Genomic DNA, 19,383 nt, shown 5'->3' on the forward strand with positions numbered 1-19,383 from the left:
TCAAAAGCTCTGGCAAGATCAGAGATGGTCTATTGGAAACTGTGATAGAGTTTGGAATACAATATGTTTAGTTTGGGGGGTGTGTGTGTTTGTTTTTAAAGGACTTCTGTTCATACCTCAGGAGACTATAATGAGACCCACGCATCTCTGATGATAAAACATAAGTAAATTGCTGGTCGACATTGCAATACCGAGACTTATCCTCAAGCCTTCCTCCGTAATTATAGATTTCATTCTGCCAGTGGCCTGTGCTTATCAGCAACTTTTCAGCATTCAGCATTTTTTGACATATGTCAGGATGAAAGTTAGAGATCAAACCTGTGCTGGAATGAGAGGGGACATGATCCAAGATCTGTCTTTCCTGAAGTTTCCTACAGGATGAGAAATTCCAGAACAATTCCCCAGAGCATTTGGATTTTGAAAAAGAGAAAAGAGGAGATGGGTACCTATGTTTTCAGTATATGGCAGGATAGCTTATTTGAAAGTGTAATAAATAAATAGTGAGTGCTCAGGAAATTTTTAACAAGATCTAAGTATGTATGTTCTTAAATATTGTTTGCTCTTCTCGCCCAGATGATCCGTCTAGACTAAAATACATTGGCTTTAGCCCTTAAAATACCCTCTATTATCCAGGGTGCTGAACATGTAGGGAAAAAAGCTTTTTAACAAGACCAAAATTCATTGAATTTCAGCTCTGTGAAAGCAGAGGGTCTTCGCAGAAACTTAGTGGGTAGCTGCCTTACAGTTACGCAGGAGGTGGCTTGTTTGAGGAAAGTCTAATCGGAGCTCTGCTTTGAGCCAAGCAGCCTAAATGCTGAGTGTGATCACCTAAAATGCTGATTCCTGGGAAGCAGTCACAAAGACTGTGCCCTAATAGAGATGAAGTAGGGAAGATCTTCACAGGAATTTAACTTGGGCTGTGTCGTGTGGACAAAGAGCTCTTAAATACAAGCTTTTTATCCACCTTTTTTTTTTTTTTCTTCTGATGCTTTTGCCCTATATTGCTATTTTACTTTGAAAATGTTTGAGAGGTTACCGTCTTGGAGTGGAAGCTCAAAGGCAAAGTGTTGCCTGTGGCTTACAGAGTAAGGGAGGCTCCCTTTCCTCCCCTTCCTCAAAGAAATCCCACTGTCCTGGATGTAGCAGCAATCCTGCATCAGAGCAACAGAAATGTTGGACTTGCTCGCAGTTTGAATGCGTGTTTTGTCTGATACCAAAGACAGAAATAACATACGAGTCATAATGTGTAAAATATTGTCGCCTGGGTTCAATCCAGGAGATTTGGCGGACGGGGATGATTTTTGTGGCCAGTTGGAGTTGCTCAGCTTTACAAGGCATATGTTGGGTTTCATGAAAGAGGAAACAGCCTCTTCTGTCAGTGCAAGCTGTACTCTGAACCACCCGCCCTGTGAGTGCAGAGCCTTGATTACTGAGGCAGTCAGCAATTCACACAGCACTGTCTTCGTCTTGGGAAACTGGTGAGGTTTCCAAGAAGTCAATTTTTATAGTGGGATAAGGGCAGGATTTATGCCTTCTTCCTTCTTTATTCAAAAGTATACATTCCAGAAGACTTCAGCTGGTTGTTCCAGATATCTGGAAGGAATTTGTTTAAACATAAAACATATTAAGCTAATGAGATGGAAAAGGAATCTTGTGTTGCTCGCTGCAAGACTGAAAATCTGATGACAGCGAAGGAGAGAGTAGCATAGTTGTAAAGGAGGATGGGGAAGGGGACCAAGGATTACCACCAAAGTCACTGCATCACTTCTGCAGATGGGAGAGCTTTGATTCATATAGCCTGATGCGTCTCTCTGTAGCCGTCATGAGCCACCAGATCCATCTCCTCACACATTTTGAATACAGACAGGCAGATGAACTCCTTGATTTGACAACTTTCAACCATTCTCATCAGTGTTTTGTTAGTCATTCTGACTCTGGCTTTCCTCCCCTCTCCCCTCCCAGCGCTGGGGATTTCAAGGTTCAGCTTGCATAACAGGTAATAGCAGGCATTTCCTTCTCCTGTGTCGGGATATCCTGGCGCCTTTCAGTCTCTCTCTGACTGTGTTTAAAACAGACTCCAGCACAGGAAAAAAAAAAAAAAAAGGTCTAGTCTAAATTTAGCAGCCTTGATAGAAGAAAGGCACATGGCTGTCCACTGTGCTGTTTGTCAATGAAACAACAAATCTAAACAGGGCCAGAATGCATTTCCTCTCTGTGAAAAACAGGCATGCTGAGCTGTGCAGAGGATGGCAGGGAGGGAGGGAGAGTAAAGCAGGCAAAGAGCAGGGAGAACTGTACAAAAGGGATCCAGAGCTGCAAAAGATCATGCTGCACGTGAGGAGGCTGCCGGGAGATTTTGTTGCGGTGAGGCTGTCTGTGCAGCTCTTGGTAACGCTGTGCTGATGCTTGGGGTCTTGCTGCAGCTGGAAGCTGGCTCAGGTGCTTTGAGAGTCGGAGAACCGTCGGTTCTGCAATCTCCTCTTCTTGGCTGCATTTCAGTTTCATTATCCTGGCTGGGTGATTACTGCCGTGGGAACTGTGTGTAAATGAGCCGGCCTAGATTCTGATCTTGCAGCAGTATAAACCTGGGGTCTCAGTGGATTTATGCCATTCTAAATATTCTGACTTTTAAAATTTGAAATTACTAAAACCAAAATCATTATTTTAGTATAACCCGTTGGTTATATTAATAATAAGGATATATTTTGAAGCTGATCTTGTAAGCAGTCTGAATATGATACTCCATGAATGACAGTTTTGCACATGGATATTTTATAGGATTGGGATCTTGGTGTAATAAATACTTTGTGACTTAGAGAAAGGCATTCATGCAAAATGTTTAGTTTGGGATCAGTGCTTTCACTATGGAATCGAGATAAAACCATTTCTTCCTTTCCTCGCTCAATTCTGTATGCAGTCTTTATTCATGAGAATTACTGTGGGAGTTTTATTTATAGCTGTTAGTATTTCCAAGTTGTTCACTCTAGTTTTATTTGCTAGGTTGCAAATGTATCCATGCATCAAAATCCAGCTGAGCTCCAAAATTTAATTAGCTAAAAGCATATCATCACGTTTCAGTAAGACTTCAGAAATTTGGTCTGTCCTTCTGCTATGCTTTCAAACATTTCCTTTGGTATATTTTGGCCTGCTAAATTGTGGGTTAACATTGCAACCAGTTTCTTTCTTTCATGTGTGCCTTCCTGGTTTCAGAGGAAATAATAATGACTTGTGTTTCTTGGTTGGCAGAATACTCATTCTGATATATCCAAGATAAAAGTTCCTATTCATGTACACCTAGATGCTGCAGAATCTCATGGGGAGAGCTTTTAAGAGGCAATAAACTTACTTTTAGTTTTAGGCCTTTTTGCCACACTGTCACCCAAAAGATTTATAAAGTAGGAAACTCCACTTGGATTTAATAGGCACTAGGTGTTTTTTCCATCCCTAAAAAGAAGTGTACTTACTAGCAAGCTGGAACACGGCAGCTATGGCCTCCTCCCACCACTGGGTGTCCTGAGAAATGATGGGTAGTTCCATCAGGCCCAGGACGAAGATGAGCTGACCAGCAGTCAGGGCAACAGTGGCAATGAGGTTACAGGCGCGCATCATGTCGAACTGCACTGGGGAAATGTAAGAAGGAAGCATAATGTTAAAATGACATAAACTTTGAGGGGAGAGGAGATGGCTGAGCAGGTATGTAAAAGTTCTCCGCCCATAGAAAACATTTCTCAAATATTATCACTAAATATTATCACTCCCTTGCTATAATTGTGTTCCCCTTGTCTGATTAAGATCAGATTTTCTTTAGTGCCGAATCTTTCCTTTAGTTATGCATCCCATGAGTATCACTTCAGTGCAAAAGGGTCTCATATGAAACAAATTGCTAGTTTTCAAGGATAGCCTGCCAGAAGTGATTGGCTTTTATCCTCTGAAGATTCAACCTATAATTAATAAGCAGAATAGTTTGGGACAGGAACCATCTTTTTGTTTTGCATTTGTGTGGCACGACTCAAAATGGGACCTTGTTTCCTAACTGAGGCTCCAAGGCCCTACAAATAATAGTCATTCCACAGACAAATCTGTACCATTGAATTTGTTTTTCACCAACTCCAACCATACTGTCCTTGAAAACAGCCTGTGGAATAATGTGAACATCATACTGATTTAAGAGATGCTAAGAATAGAGCTTTATATAGAGGACTCCTAACATTTCCTCCTTTTAACATTTATTAATCTTTCAGACACACTGCAAAGACTCATATTTCCATCTGTGTGACTAGGGAGACAGTTACAGTGCGAGATATCAGTGCTTGGCAGTTCTGCATGAGGTATTCTGCCATCATTTACATATGTACAAGCAAGCAGATATATGTTTTATTTATATTAATTCATGCGTATTAAATATAAAGAACAAATACAGAAATAATTACAAATATAAATATGTGGAGAAACCAAATTAAAATATGTCTCCCAGCTGGCTGCTGAATGGAATATATTCATTGCAAAGTTTGATGCTTTTAGTCAGTTTTTTTTCCTGCTTTTCCTGTTAACCTGCTGGATGTCCTGTTTTCATTCTTTTCCTTCCCCTCTAGCTAAAGGTGGGTGTAGTAAATATCTTTGTACCAGTTCAACATCTCTCGCTACCGTGTTGTTGCTGTTCTGAAGCAGAGGCAGCTCAACCTGCAAGTTGGCAGGTATTAGAATGAATATTCAAAAGTGACTTAACTGGTTAGGAATGAGTTTGGTAGGTCTACCAGAGTTTGATTATTTTTATTTTTATTTTTTTTCCTGGAAAATTATTATCAGAGGATTAATTGCCAGCTAGATTGCTTTACCTAGGGCCTTTTTGGAGGTCTTATTTTTGGCAGCAGAAATCCAGGATTTCAGTGTACCCTGATCTCCCAATGTATTTTTCCTTTCTAGAATGTGTCTCAAACGTATCTGATGTTCCTGCTCCATGCAGTAAGATTGAGTGTATTTTGTTGTACTAGCTTGTTTTTGTTGGAGAGAGGGGCATTTTCCTGGAACAATCCACAAATGACTGAAGAACTGAAATCTAAGAAAGCAGAGATCGTATGAGAGGGAAGAGGGTTTAGAATCCAAATGCTTAAATTTTGGTCTGTTTTATTGTTTGGTTAATATTTAACTTATATGCTTGGCAAGTGGTTGGATATTTTTCCTCTTTATGAGATATATGGTATCCTATTCCTTTAGCTAAGGACTAAAATAAATTCCTGATCTGCCAAAGAGACTGTTAGAAAGCACAGAAAACAAAACTTGATATAAAGAAGCAAGAGCAAACTTCCTAGTGCCAATCATTCAGTCAGGTCTATTTTAGTAAGCCATAAAAATGCATGAACCCACTTTTTTCTTCTTAGGTCATCTTTAGCTCCCAGTGTTCTAAGGAAGCACTCATCATTTAGTTAAATATTAATAAAATATTGTATCTTAAAGAGTTAATTAAGAGTCACAGTACATTAAGCTTTTTCACATTGAATAAAAAAGGTAAGATGATAACACATCAAATATTTTTGGTATTTTTTCCTAGTGAGTTCATTGCTGACAAGGAAGGAAAATTACTTTTCTCAAAAAACAGATTAGCCCAAAGGGGTGTGTGTATGTGTTTGTGTTTTATGTTTTGGGTTTTTTTTTTAATTTTCAAGTTACTTTTTATAGCATTTGAAGCATTTAGAAGTCTTGCCGTGTTGAGCATTTATAGATAATGAAGCATGTTGGCCGACATTAAAATAATCTTCAGATACTGCTGAGCTTTGTAAATATCAGCAAAACTTTGAGCATTCGGATGTTTCTCTACTTAAATAGACTTCTATAATGCTTTGAGGACCGATACTTGCTGAAGAGATAGTAATGACTTTGAAATGAGATACATATGAGAAGTAGCAAGCTTGCAGCCATGATTATAAAAGTACTTTTATTTGTCTACAGAACTGTCTGTAGTGTCAAATACAAAAACCACTAGCTTTACAGCTGCGACGAATTCTGTCTGGCAGCCAGGTGCTCTATACTCTGTAAATGCCCAAACTATCCCTGAAATATGTAATACACATTGGCATAGAAGCACCACATTTTTTATTGCTTAACTGTATTATAAACTCTGCTGGCTTTGCCATAGATATTATAGCCAGGGTACTGAAAATAACAAGTTTATGACTATAACTCAGCTGAAAACCAACAAAGTTTGTAATAATTTAGCCTTTAAACAATGGTTCCTTGATCACTGTTCTCTTTTGCAGATGGAGAGTGCAGTAGAATTTATACATGGACATATAATGTAGATGATCTTTATTATTGTTACTGTTTGTCATAACTCCAAACTTGGGGATACTTATTCACCTAATATAATGTCTGCTGTTCAGAGGGATGTAGAAATGCAGCTGGTATTTTGCATAGCTGCTGCTTTTAACCGAAAAGGTGACATATGGTTCAGGATGGAATTGCAACAGGATGATGATGAGAGAGAACAGAATAGGGAGGAATCAGTTGGCATAATTTCATGATATGTCAAGACAATTATGTTTATGGAATAAGCTGTGACAAGAATTGAGTATTCTTTCATGTTTGGAACAAGCCGTGACAAGAATTGAATACCTTTCGTATTTTATATTAGGATATTGTTGTTTTATTCTAACAGTGTATGATCTGTCTTCTCTTGGTTTTGCTCCAGACTTGTAATGATTCCTCTTTCTCAGAGGGGAAAAAATCAACATTAGCAGTGTATAACTCTTATAAACTCCATTCTTTTTTCAGTGGAACTCAGAGTTGCCTTCAGCCTGGAAGTGCCACTCTATAGATGCTTTCTTATTCTTAGCCGTTGTAACCTTGCACACTGTCAGCTCAGCCCAGGGTAATCTTGTTTTGTACATGTGTAACCCTAAGCTGAGCTTCTGCCAACATGAACCCATCATCCCAAAAGGTGGTAGTTGTGGAAAGCAGTTATGGCCTCCTTTTATTGAGGACAATCAGAAAAAGTAGACAACGCAGATCATGTAAAGGAATGGAGTGCACAGTTCAAAGCATATCTTCAGCCAGCTTCAGTCTGTTCTGATGGACTATCTATACACTTTATAATTAGCATGAATTTAGAAGGACCCGTTTTGACTGTTTCAAACATTTCTGCTTCATTTGCAATAGCTATGATCTCCCTGTAGCCTTCTGTGGCCATTACAAACTCCATCAACTTTTGCAGAATGATTTAGCCACAATTTATAAAACATGARGTTCATAAGGGTTGCAATGTCTGCACAATTACCGGTGGCATTTGTATTAACCATTAGCTTCTAGAATCTATTGTCTAAGACTGTCATGATAACATAGGTATTTTGGGCGTCCCACCTTTTTTGTTTTGAACTCATTACTGCTTACGTCACATGCCTCTGAAGTCTAGCTCTCAAAGGCATTTCCTGTAGCTAGAGGTGGATGCTGCAGATGACTAGTACCTGGAGCTCTAGTCAAGCAATGAACTCAAAGCTCAGTAAGAGCGGCACTGGACACTGCAGGAGGTGTTTATTCCTTCTGACATTGGTAAAGGAGCAAGGGCAATCCAGCGCACCGCTGCTTTTGTCATACCTTTTGTTTGCCTCTCTTACAATGCAATTTGGCTGTGGAGGATGGAGGGGGCTAGACATTGAATGGCTCCAACACTTTAAGCAGCTGTTGTTGAGCAATATAAAATATAGAAATATAAAATGCTGGTTTCTTTGACTTTATCCTTTTGGAAGATCATCTCAAGCCTAGTTTACTTTGAGAAGTAGTTAATTCATGGACAGGGAATCCAGCTGGGTCTTCTGTACAGCTGGGCAGTTTGGGGCATTGGCTAATGAATTCTGCTTCGTTTAAAACATAGTGATCAATCAGGGGTCAAAACCCAAGCTCCAGGGATGAGACCAATTCAAATTCCTTGTTGCCTTACTCATTTCCTTGACCAGATGTATCCATCTGGATTGGAAATGTTGATTTGATTTTGTTATTTGCAAGCAGCAATTTTGCTTTGTTATGTTACATGATAGCCCCGGGGCTGTTTGTGCTTTGGCAAAGTAGGTTAATCATATTGGAGAGTAATTTGCAGTGTTCTGTAATAATGAGGAAGAATGATTTCGCTGAAAAAAATCAGATTATACTAATTGCTTAATACGTGAGGTTTTCTTCCCCAACTCTGTTACACTTAGGAAAAAAAATCATAGCCTGGAGTTCAAGCTTTTGACTGACCAAAGCACAGATTGTATATGAAGAAAACTTAACAGCTCATGATATTTTAATATTTGCTTAAAACTTTCCCTGACAAGTAGCTCACTTCTGGTGAACAAAAAATTTAGTGCAAGCTTCAGCCCAGCCCAGTTACCGAGTGTGGAAGGAGAATAGTGACCAAGCATTAACTCACTGCATAAGAATAGTAGTAGATATGAGCATCTGATTGTGGCTTCACAATTAAGCAGGAACTGACTACGAGCATGTTATTATCCTGTCCCTGCTGTGAGACACAAAGCATGCTAAATCTAGAAAAGACTATTTAAACTTTGTAATTGGATGGGCAGGAATTCATTTTTCTCAGCTGAAAAATTTTTTATTAGAAAATTCCTGTAGTCAAGATGGTATTGATTGTTTTAGTGTTACACTTTAGTTGTGTTTAACTTCAGTTTTCTTTTAAGACCAAATGTTTCCCTTTTTGGTATCTATTTAAAAATGATTTCTGCCAACTAGAATTCTGAATATAATACCCTTTCATCAGTGATTTTCTTTTAAAAAATTACTCAATTGTTAACTTCTTTAAATTGTCAGTATAAAAAGGCAGAGATTATAGGAGGGAATTCAATGGCTGCTACATTTGAGATGAAAGGAATTTTAAAAAAAAGTATTTCTACTGTTGATGACCTTTCCTTTTTATGATTCTTGGGTTTGTTTCATTATTGATTACTTATTTAATGAATCTCTGAATATACACATTGAGGTGTATCTGATTGTCCTTATAAATACTAAGTGTTCTCACGTAACTTGATGTTGGAAAGGAGAATAAACTGTGTGCTTTGCCCTTCTGAAAGAGTTATAGAATTTTCTAAATGTTTATCTATAAAGTTGTTAATGCTTCTTACAGTTCAGCGGCTTCACTTACTTTTGTTAGAACCTATTTTCAGTAGCTTGTAACTTTGSTAGACTTGGGCTGAAAACATCTGTAGTGGCTGGGTATCTGCAGGCTGAGACCATATTTTTCTTCTTCTGTTAAAATTTAATCTAAGTAGGTTCAGTAATTAGATTTTCTCTAATATAATCAAGACACTCTAAGGAGCACATGTTTTTCATCTGTAACATTTTGCTACGGTGTTACCTTGAGATAAGGGATACATCTCTTGCTGTTCCTATAAAAATTCACTCCAGTGAGGACTCTGAGAAGTCTTAGTTCACACTTCGTAACAGAAACACGGTTAACAACTAAATCCTCTGAAAGCCCAACAGTGCTGAGTGTGTTCATCACATCATACCTCGGGTGAACTAATAGCCCTGGGAACAGGCTGTTGTCACAAGAGCAGTGGATATGCCACAGTTGCGGCTACAGCCTTTGCACATGTTCATCCTGCCTTCTGGGAAGCCCTTGTGGTACCGGACACTGAAGAACTGAGAGCAGAGATAAGTTTTTGCCAGTTCTGAGCCCCTGCTGCAAGCATCTGGTGAACTCTCATTCCTGCCCCAGTTTTTAAGCCAGGTAGAAAGTAACAGTCAGTTATGGCTATGCTTAAACCTGAAGGTTTGAAGCCTGCCTGTGATTCAGGTTGGGGTTTGTGTGTGGCTTCTACATAATGAAGTTCTACTTTTTCTGTCGTTTTGAAAAATCCACATTATGGGGACTTCAGAAATGCAAAGCCAAGCATTCAAACATTAGGGAAAGCCAGGATAATACATTTTTGCTTAAATAGGCTTAAATACTGTTTTTTTTCATGGGAGCTCTGATTCATTCAATGCATAAAACAGTGCTTTGCACTCAAGTTGGAGCAGTGCTATGTGGACTGACTCTCTACTTGCATTGTCTTGCTAAATGTTACTTATGGTTTTGCTATTAATAAAGCTGAATTCCATTCTGGAGAGCTGAATTCTGTCTTATTTTTAGAAGAAGCCCTCCTTTATAATTCTGAAAAATCCACTTTAACCAAACTTTGCACAGTTGGCAGCTTCTTGTGTGTTCCTCTGTCTTTGGATGCCAGCATTGTCTCCCACAGTCAGATGGGCAGGCACAGAGCATCCACAGCTGACACTGAAATCAGTGGGAGCTGTGCTTTGATCATCAAGAGCATGATGAAAACGCAAAGTCTTCTGAGAAATGTTTCTTAGCGTGATTGCAAGCCTAAAATCTAAAATTAATGGGCAGTTTTGTCAGTTTTAGCCTCTGGTTTAGTTCCCAAAGCCTGGATGTCCCGATTTCCCCAGCTGTTGGTAAGAAAAAGAGCAATTTGGGAGCTGTTAGGGCAAATCTAAGCAAAGAGACACTTCATATTCTCAGTCCTACTGTTGTGTTGTGGACTGTTTGACCATTTGTGAGCACATTAGCCTGTTTTTCCACCCAGGACTCCCCGGTCAGTGGAGTAGTGTAGTAGTAATAGTAGTGTAGTACCCTGTGTGTAGCTTTGGGCATTGGCAAGGTAAATTAGTTTGTGAAGAACTTGAAAGTAGTGTTGGCAGCTCCACAGGATGTCAATGAAGGATTTTTTAATTATTATTATATTTCTACAGAGCTCTTTGTTGTAGATTAAGTACATCGGGGCCAAGTATTGAACAGTAGTTACCCTACGAGATCATTTACTAAATGAGACAGAGATCTTGTGGGAAGATAGTATGCGATCATACAATTATTCCTCATTTTGCACTGTATGCATAAGAGAGCACTTACAGCTAAAAGAGTCAAGAGATAATAAGCTCCATAAGCACAATTACTGGTAAATATTGTTACTGGCAGTCAGCATCATGCTGTGCCTCCCACCAGCGCTCTGTGAAGCCCCTGGATGTTTCATTTCTTTGGTTGATGTAAAATTGCAGTATTTATGTTGTTAACCTCTTGAGCTTTTTTTTGGCTTATTAGGAAATATGTTGCAGTGCTTTAAAGCACTTATGCAAAAGTATTTGTGAAAAGAACAAAAACAAACACTGGTGCTGTCTAACTGCACCTCTGGATGACTCTGTCACTGAGGCCATGGGAAGGTACAATTAAAGCAGTTACTGCCTCTTTGATACAGATTTATTGTGATGGTATGAATATACATTAATTTCTTACAAGTCAAACATCCGAGTGTAGTTTTTCTTCATCAAATGTCCTGTGACGCATGGAACTTTTGTACCCTTTGCACATGAGAGTGTTGTTTGCATGTTGTACTGAAACTTAAAAGGAAAGTCTCTCTGTTTGTTTGTTTGTTTTTAAAATCTCAGCCTTATAGCTTTCAGGTACAGGAAGTCTTCTATACATTCTCTTGTTGGATTTCTCACAAATGAGAACAGTCATTTATTTTCATTGCATTTAGTTTCATCTCTTGGGTAACTCTCTAAAGTGCTCAATTTATCTTGTGGATTAAAAAAAATATATATCTGTGCAAAATACCTCCTCTCCTCCCCCTTCCATCTGTTTTTTTCACTTAAGGATTAAAAAAAAAAGGCGGGGGAAAGGAACCAAGCACTTTCAGCACAGTTAAATAAATGCGATTATATGATAAACCGCTTGGTGAAATCTTCCATCCCTTTAGGTCTGTTGGAACTTTGTGATTGAGTTCATCTGGGCTTGAAATTTCATATTCGAATATTTAATTTGAAAGACCTACAGACCTGACTGGGGGGAAAGAAACAATGTGATTTATTTATTTATTTATTAACAACTTCAGTAGTTATTTTTGGAATGAAGCATCAACTAGTTTCAACATAAGAAGAGTTTATAGTTAACTGATGGGGACTTTTCAAACTGAACATTAAGAATGCTACTGTATGGTGATCATTTTTAACAAGCTAAGGCTGTTATATAGTTTCTGTTGTGATGTTAGTTGTCTACATGTTACGGTAGTTTTGCATGATGTAAGAATCAATATGACAGTATGTGTTGGTGGCTGTAATAACAATAAATGCATTTAACGTGGAATTTTTAAAAGTTTCATAGACACTTTCACTCATAACTCCATAAATAAATGTAAAGTCTCAGAAGTCGAAGCTGCCAACTGTTTGAGCTGACTGTATCTCCGTGTAACAGCCTGAACAGGTTACTGGCCAGCTGTGTGTATCAGAAACTCCCCCAAATATCAGAAGCTCCCCTGAATCCAGCAGGGCATCGGCAGTTCTTTCTTGACCAGTATGTATCGAGCAAGTGTTATGTGTCTGTAACGTGGTCAGCTGTTTGACTCTGCCTGGCTTCCACCCCACCAAATTTCAGAGAAATCCCTAGCGGACATTGGCACTGTCTGAACTGCGGCCCCCGTAAACAAATGTCAGTTCCTTATTGCCACACAGAACAGCGTCCTGACTTCACCACCGTGTTTTAGGGTGTACACGCACTTGCCTAAATCAGAGATCTAGGCTGGACAGGTGTGTTTATTTGGCCCTTATGGAAGTCACATAGTCACTCATGATGCTGTGTCCCTCCCTGTCCCTGGTCATACTTCCTCGTCACCAGTACAGTCCAACGCAGCCCTGTGCATCTGTAGTTGACACAAGCTTCCCACCGCTGGGCTTTTCATTAGGTCTTTTGCAACCCTATTCCTACAGTCCCACATTGTTCTTAATGGTCTTCAGACCCGAAGGGACAGAATGTGACCTCTGCTAATGAATAAATCAGCTCCATCTGTCTGCTCAGAGATAGCCTTTAGCACCGCAGAGCTTGAGGGCATATTTGTACTGTGTAGTGTGGTTAAAAATATCTAGACTAATTCCAAGTAAGCTGGTGTGTTCACAACAGCGCAGGGCAGTATTACTGGCTTGGTGTTGGGCCAGGAACTAGGCAGTGGTGACTCTGAGCTGGTCCGGTTTGCTCTGACAGTGTTTTCCTGGTGTTGTAACTACATGTTTTTGGTACTCAGTGTAGCTGATGTGTGTCTGCATGATGCTGCATTGCGTGGTATTCTGCATCTGCTCATTCATTAAATGGCCACAGAGCGCTCAAGACATGCTCTCCTACCCAAGTTCTGACTACGTGTCTGCTTTTACCAACGTGCGCTTTTTTGGGAGGGTTAAGGGAGGCAGATAAGAGCCAAACTCTGTGGCATAACCCGAAATCTTACAGCAGCTCTGAAACTGAATCTCTGTAACTTTTGGCAAGTTCTTTGCCCTCATTTCAGGTGATGTGAGAATTAAGTTAACTGACTAGGTTGTTTCTAAAGTGTTCTGAAGCGGAGATGTGCCATCCAAGTTCCCAGCAAGAGAAATATATGCTGTGATAAGGCCTTTAAGTTTATATCATTTAGTGGCTTGTGTGTATTAGAAATATTTTGACTGATACCCTTATAACTGGGCTCTAATTCTGGGTATAAACAAAGATTTCAGATCTGCTAGTTTACTGCTACTAAAAGGGAGGCTTTCTCACCCCTCATCACACTAGCAGCAGCACTTGTTGGACTCCAGATACAACTCCTTAATCCAACATAAATAAGCAAAAAAATACTCCCCCCCCCCCAAACCTGGCTATTTTCTTGCTGTGTTAATCACAGAATCACACACAATCACAGAATAGTTGTGGTTGGGAGGGACCTCTGGAGATCATCTAGTCCAACCCCCTCCTCAAGCAGGGTCACCTAGAGCACATTGCCCAGGATTGTGTCCAGGACTGTGTCCAGACATTTCCAAGGAAGGAGACACCACAACCTCTCTGGGCAACCTCTTCCAGTGCTCAGTCACCCAAATCATTTGAAGTGGCTCACAGAAGCTTTTTGACATAACAGATGGTTGAAAGAGGGGTGGGTGCAGGACTGAATGGCAAGAAGGGAAGGAAGAAGTGGATAAAGACAGAGGTGGTAGGGCCTGAGACCTCCTCCTGGCAGGAGGAGCGAGGTGTAGCTTGAAGAACAGGGCCAGGTACTTCCCCCTGGATCCTCAGGCACTCACATTTCTTTGAGTTCTTCCATGTTGGAATAGTTCACACTGAGATGTTTAGTTTTCCTATCATTTGAACTAATGTTCTGATTTAGCAGGAGGTGGTCCAGAGGTGGCTAGCAAGTAGTTACATGCAATAACCTATTCGACTGTAAAAGTTTGCTTTGCTGTTTGTTTGTTTTGCTTAGAGGAAAATGCTGCATTGCTCCATGCTGCCCTTTTTGCACTGCTAGGTGCTACAACTTAGCCACTATCGGATTACAAAGGACGCTCCTATTTGACCGGAGGGATCAAAAATTATGTCTGGAGATTTTTTTAATAGTGCATTTGTGTAGTATTTAGGCACTTGCATGATGCGAAGCTTTTGATATCCCCCCCAGGGGTGCGAAGGTGTGCTTTGCTCCACACTGCTGCCTTGACTTGTGCTCGCTTATGAAGACACTTTCACTGGAGTGAGGAGTATGTTGCTATATCAGCATGTATTTTAAATAGCTAGAGGGAGGAAGTCGGTTGTGCAAAAAGCATGTATCAGGAAAAAATTGTGTGATTAGATTGGTGGTGGTTAAGGTTATCAGGTTAATAATCTGATAAATTAATAAGACTGTCTTAATTGCTTGTTCCACTGCTTATTATTTCCTGTATGTTTGGCTGTGTTTTTACTTAAACATTTCCACTCCTAGAAATGTGAACATCCAGTATATGCAGCAACCCTCACTCAGGAATCTTTAACTTGAATTTTCTAAATTAAGACCTAGATGCACAGATTTGCTGGTTTATATGTTTTACTCCTGTCCCTGGACTTTATTTTTTCTATTTCTAATCCTTTTTACCCCTTGGCATCTCTTTGCTGCAGCATCTGTAATCTCCCCTTGTCTTTTATGTTCTTTGGTATTTGCTCCAGGATGCCTTTACTGACTCTTCAACATCCTTGATGTGGTGTCTGCATTATGGGATTTGAATGCAAAACACCTTAGCTTTCCTCTTGCTCCAGTTGTTCATATTATGATGGAATAATTCACGCTGATGCCTTGTTAGTGGGGAATTTGATCAGAGTGTTATTTGTTATGTAACTTGATTTTTGCACTTCTAGAGAGGCTTTTGGTGAATGTGCTCTATTGCATTGACTTTTTCTGTTCGCTCACCGCGTGACCTTTGACAGATCATTTTCTTTTATTTTTTCCCCTATATATGCAAGACTTCAATTATTATTTGTTTGAATTTCCTGTGGTTTAGTTTAAGCATATGCAAGTCCTGACACAATGAACTACTTGCAAAATTTTTCGTGTGAATCATTTTCTTTGAGTTGTGTGCATGATCGGGACGGGACAGGGGAACCTGCCTTTTTGTCCATTGAACAGGAGCTTTGCCAATGATTTCTATGGGAGAAAGAGCAGGCCCTTAAGTTTTAGTCAGTGAGAAATTCGTTGCCAGTGAGTGAACATGCTTGTAGTGGTGCATTTAGTTGGTTATTATTTACATACTACTTATGCAGAAATTGTCAGTATATGGAAAAGCTACTTCTCAGAGGTTTTAGGTTGTTTCTGTTGAACTGTGAGATAAATAACCTGTCCCCTAGATAAATATACATACACACACACACACACACACACACACACGTATATATGAATGTGTGTGTCTATAAATAAAAATACATTTTTGAGTGGTACTGTGACCTTTTTTGCATGGCTGTTGGAAGAGCATGTTTTTTGCTTGTTCTTCAAATGGCAATACAATTTTTTTCAGGCATGCAAAATATATGGTAACTCATATCTTTGAGGAATGAATTTCTTCAGAAAGTGCTATATATATATATATGTACACACACACATATATGTTTGTATGCTTGTGATTCATCTATAACTGACAGATGAAGATTGCATTACATCCTACTAAAATAACACATGATTTCTTATTACAGAATTTTTTTATGATGATTAAAATCGGGATGCAGATTCAGGCGCATATTAGCTGAGTGTAAAATCCACAGAAATATATCTGTCTTAAAAGTGTGTGCAACAGATTCGTTGCCTCAATAGTTTTTCATGATGCAGCTGTAGAGGTAACATTTTCCTTTAAATGCTTTCTAGAGATTCAAACTTTGCCTTTTTCTTACTATATGCTATATGCACAGGTAAAATAGTGAATAGATGCTTTATTCCTATACAAATTGAGCCATCAGGCTTCAAGGTCCTTCTTTAAACTTAATTTTTTTAAGCGTGTTTGTTAGCTAAAATAATTCTTATTGGACATACTATAATTATTACTTTGAAATTTAAACATTTTCCAGTACATTTTGCTTCTATTTGATGTAAGAAATTGCTGCTTGTACAATTCTGCTCTGAAACCGATACATCTATGCCAGTCTTTATAGCACCTCCCATCTTCTGAACTATGCATAGCAAGAAATACCCACAAGTTTGCATGTTTAAAACACTGCAAGAGCCAAATTCAATATGCAGGAGGTCATTCCAGCTGTTGAATGTAGAGCATGTACTTTTAAAATCATGAATGGTATGCAAGTTTTTCAAGTTAGAACATGGCTTATAAATACTAATCAGGGCAGTGACTCCAATGATAAAATTACAGATACATATTGAGGAACTTTTCCAATGGTCTCATCATTTTTATAACTATTTGTTAATAAAAATTTTTTCAATTAAAAAAGAAATGAAAATCAGGTCTAAGGGCTTTAGAACATTTTAGAAGTTTTCTGTTTGTGGTTTACTCAAAACTATTGCTGCTACTATTACTGTTAGCTCATGTGCAAAAAAAATTATTGCACACTTTTTTTGGAAAAGAATGATACGGCATGGGTCCACAGTGAACCATTTTTGGAAAGAAATTCCTCTTTTGTTTCTTCATTTTGGTCTCCAGAGGGATGTAAGAGGCCTTGAGGAGGAACAGAGCATTTTGCTCTTTCTCTTCACATTTCAAACCATGACAATACTCTGTCTAAAATCACCTATATTACTACTATTACTTTCCTGAGTTTTCAGAGGCACCAGAGCAATTCTCATATGAGCACAGTTAAAATCTCTGGAAAATCCTGGTGTCTGTCATGGTATCAACTTTATAGCCATATGTTCTGTTAAAATTATTTCCTTGAAGGATTCAGTTAAAACATTGATTTGGTTGAATGAACAAACCCCAAGGCACTGCTGCTCAAAGCCTCTGTACCTTGTCGTCTTGTTTAGAAGCCTTCCTAGAAGACGGCTATTGAAAACAGAGGCTTTCAGTGGAGCAAACCTCTTGGCACCTTAGCTGTAGTCAGTGCCAGTGTCGGAGCTGAACACAGGTACTCTGAGCAATTCTGCTCTAGTGGCTTAATCAGAGCAGGATCACACTCCTAAATGCTGTGAATGCGACAAGTAAGGTGCACTTTTTATTATTTGTATAATCAATAAAAAAATACAATTTTAAATAGCTTATAGCTCAGTTTAAGCTATACGTATTCTTCAGATCCCATGCGTCTATGAATTTGCAAAATAAGAAATATGCCTTGTCTAAGGATTTTCATGTTACCCAAGCAGCATACTAATTGTGTGAATAATATGCATACGTTTAAGGCCCATCTCAGTTTTATGCATGTGTTTGCCAAAAATGCTGCTGTCTTTTCTCTTCCTGGCATGTCCAACAAAAGTGAGAAGTAATTTAGCATGGTATCAGAGTAGTATTTTTGCTTTCTCTTTGAATTTTTATAGTATTCAAAGCACCTGGAGTTAGGCGTTCACTGTATTGAGAAGGAAGAGCTAAGCTTATGGTAGGAACCCAGGGAAAGGCGAACAGGAGATTTCTCATAGCTTTAGACTTAAAATCACAATGTATTTTTTCAGAGTACATCTTTCCATAGGCTATACAAACCAGACCATGCAATCGAGAACGGTTCTTTTTGGGAGGGAGGAGGAATTTAGTTTATCTGGTGAACATAATCATTCTCTCTTTCCCAAATTTATTTGGGGCTGAAGCATAACAGATATTCAGAATCAAACTTTTAGCGTGGATTTCAGAGAGCCACGTGGGGGCAAAGGCCCTCCTCAGTATTGCTCTCCTTGGCTATAAATCTTCTCAGGACTGGGTACACTGTATCAATCGCAATCCAGCATATAAGTGGAGAAGACAAGAAGTTGAACTTACGTTTGACAGTGCTACGAGACTCCTGGAACCCAGCTGACTCCGACCCCCAGCCCAGAGCTTCGCACTCGCGCTCCTCCCCTTGCCCGTGCCTGGCACCCGTGCCTGCACCTCCTCTGCCCTTTTCTGCCAGCCAGCACATCTTCCAGAGCCCCACGCTGCGCTTACGCCCATCCTCCAGCGTCTGGTATACCCAGTTGGGAGTAAAGGCAGCTGCGTTGTTGAGAATAAGCGAGACCAGGGCTACCAACACAGCTGTGGCTACCAGTTTCTGGACAGTCATATCTGACTGTCAGCTTGCTGCCAGTATCTGTTTGCAGAAGACACAAGGTCTCAGTCAGCTGCAGCACATTGAAATAGGGCTTGTTGCGGAGGCGGCTTCGATGCGATGTTATGAATGGCTAGAGGACATCACCGTTCATTCTCAAAGTCAACTCCTGAGGCGTTTCTGATCAAGCAAATGAGAATGTTGCGAGGTAGGTAGGAGAATTCCATAAAATACAAACACAAAGAAGCTTTTTCAGGTCTCTCTGTCCTTCCCAGCTTTGGCTTATCCACCTTCTTGCACTTTGATAAGCAACGCCAGTCCTGTGATGAACTGGAAGATGGGGAGGTCCATTCCTTGAGAGACAAGGTGAATCCAGAAAGACTCCAGGCTTGAGGCAGGAGAGCCTGAGCTGCCGCTGCTGGGGCGAGAGCGGGAGGAATGCTTGCCGGTGGCGTGCCACGGTCCGTCGGAGCGCGGCGGCGAGGGGCGCAGAGCTTCCTCAGACTCAAACGGCACGCGCCCAAAGCCTTTTTTGGATGCAGCCTTCAGAATATCCCACAGACGCTGAGAATGGTCATCCTCAAAGCCAAGCCAAACTCCACACGAATGTTTTCATCCCAAAGGAACTCAGAGAGCTTGGAGTCTCTTGAGGAATTTGCTCCGCTGTGTCCCTCTCTGAACATCAGAGCCGCGAGTGGCGGGGACTGGAGAGCAGAGACTGCTGTGAGGAAAAGGGTTTTTTTCCCCCCCTCCCTCTCTGTCTCTCCACTAAGAGGAAATTGCTGTTTTTGTGGCTGTTTTTGGTGAGCCTCAGGGCGTAGCCGACTGCAACAAACAGAGCCACTGCCACGGCAGTCAAACATTAACAGGATGTGTTTCCTGAAAGGAAAAGACTATGGAGACTTCTAAAGTTGTACCTC

At 40.0% G+C, this 19,383-nt stretch overlaps 2 protein-coding genes across 3 annotated transcripts in view; one reads left to right on the forward strand and one right to left on the reverse strand.

The window, feature by feature from the left end:
* TMEM204 (transmembrane protein 204) overlaps nucleotides 1-19,359 on the reverse strand; it is a 30,503-nt gene extending 11,144 nt beyond the window's left edge. Inside the window, exons 1-2 of the mRNA XM_026071639.1 lie at nucleotides 18,199-19,359; nucleotides 3,465-3,620 (exon numbers count right to left, since the gene is read on the reverse strand). Of these exons, the coding sequence (XP_025927424.1) occupies nucleotides 3,465-3,620; nucleotides 18,199-18,478 (436 nt within the window). The 5' untranslated portion in view covers nucleotides 18,479-19,359. The remainder of the gene's footprint in view (nucleotides 1-3,464; nucleotides 3,621-18,198) is intronic.
* The window catches only part of IFT140 (intraflagellar transport 140), an 85,161-nt gene that overhangs the window by 46,708 nt on the left and 19,070 nt on the right, over nucleotides 1-19,383 (forward strand). The window lies entirely within an intron of this gene.

The sequence above is a fragment of the Apteryx rowi genome, unplaced genomic scaffold (assembly GCF_003343035.1).
Source record: "Apteryx rowi isolate R43461 unplaced genomic scaffold, aptRow1 scaffold_329, whole genome shotgun sequence".
Taxonomy (NCBI): domain Eukaryota; kingdom Metazoa; phylum Chordata; class Aves; order Apterygiformes; family Apterygidae; genus Apteryx; species Apteryx rowi.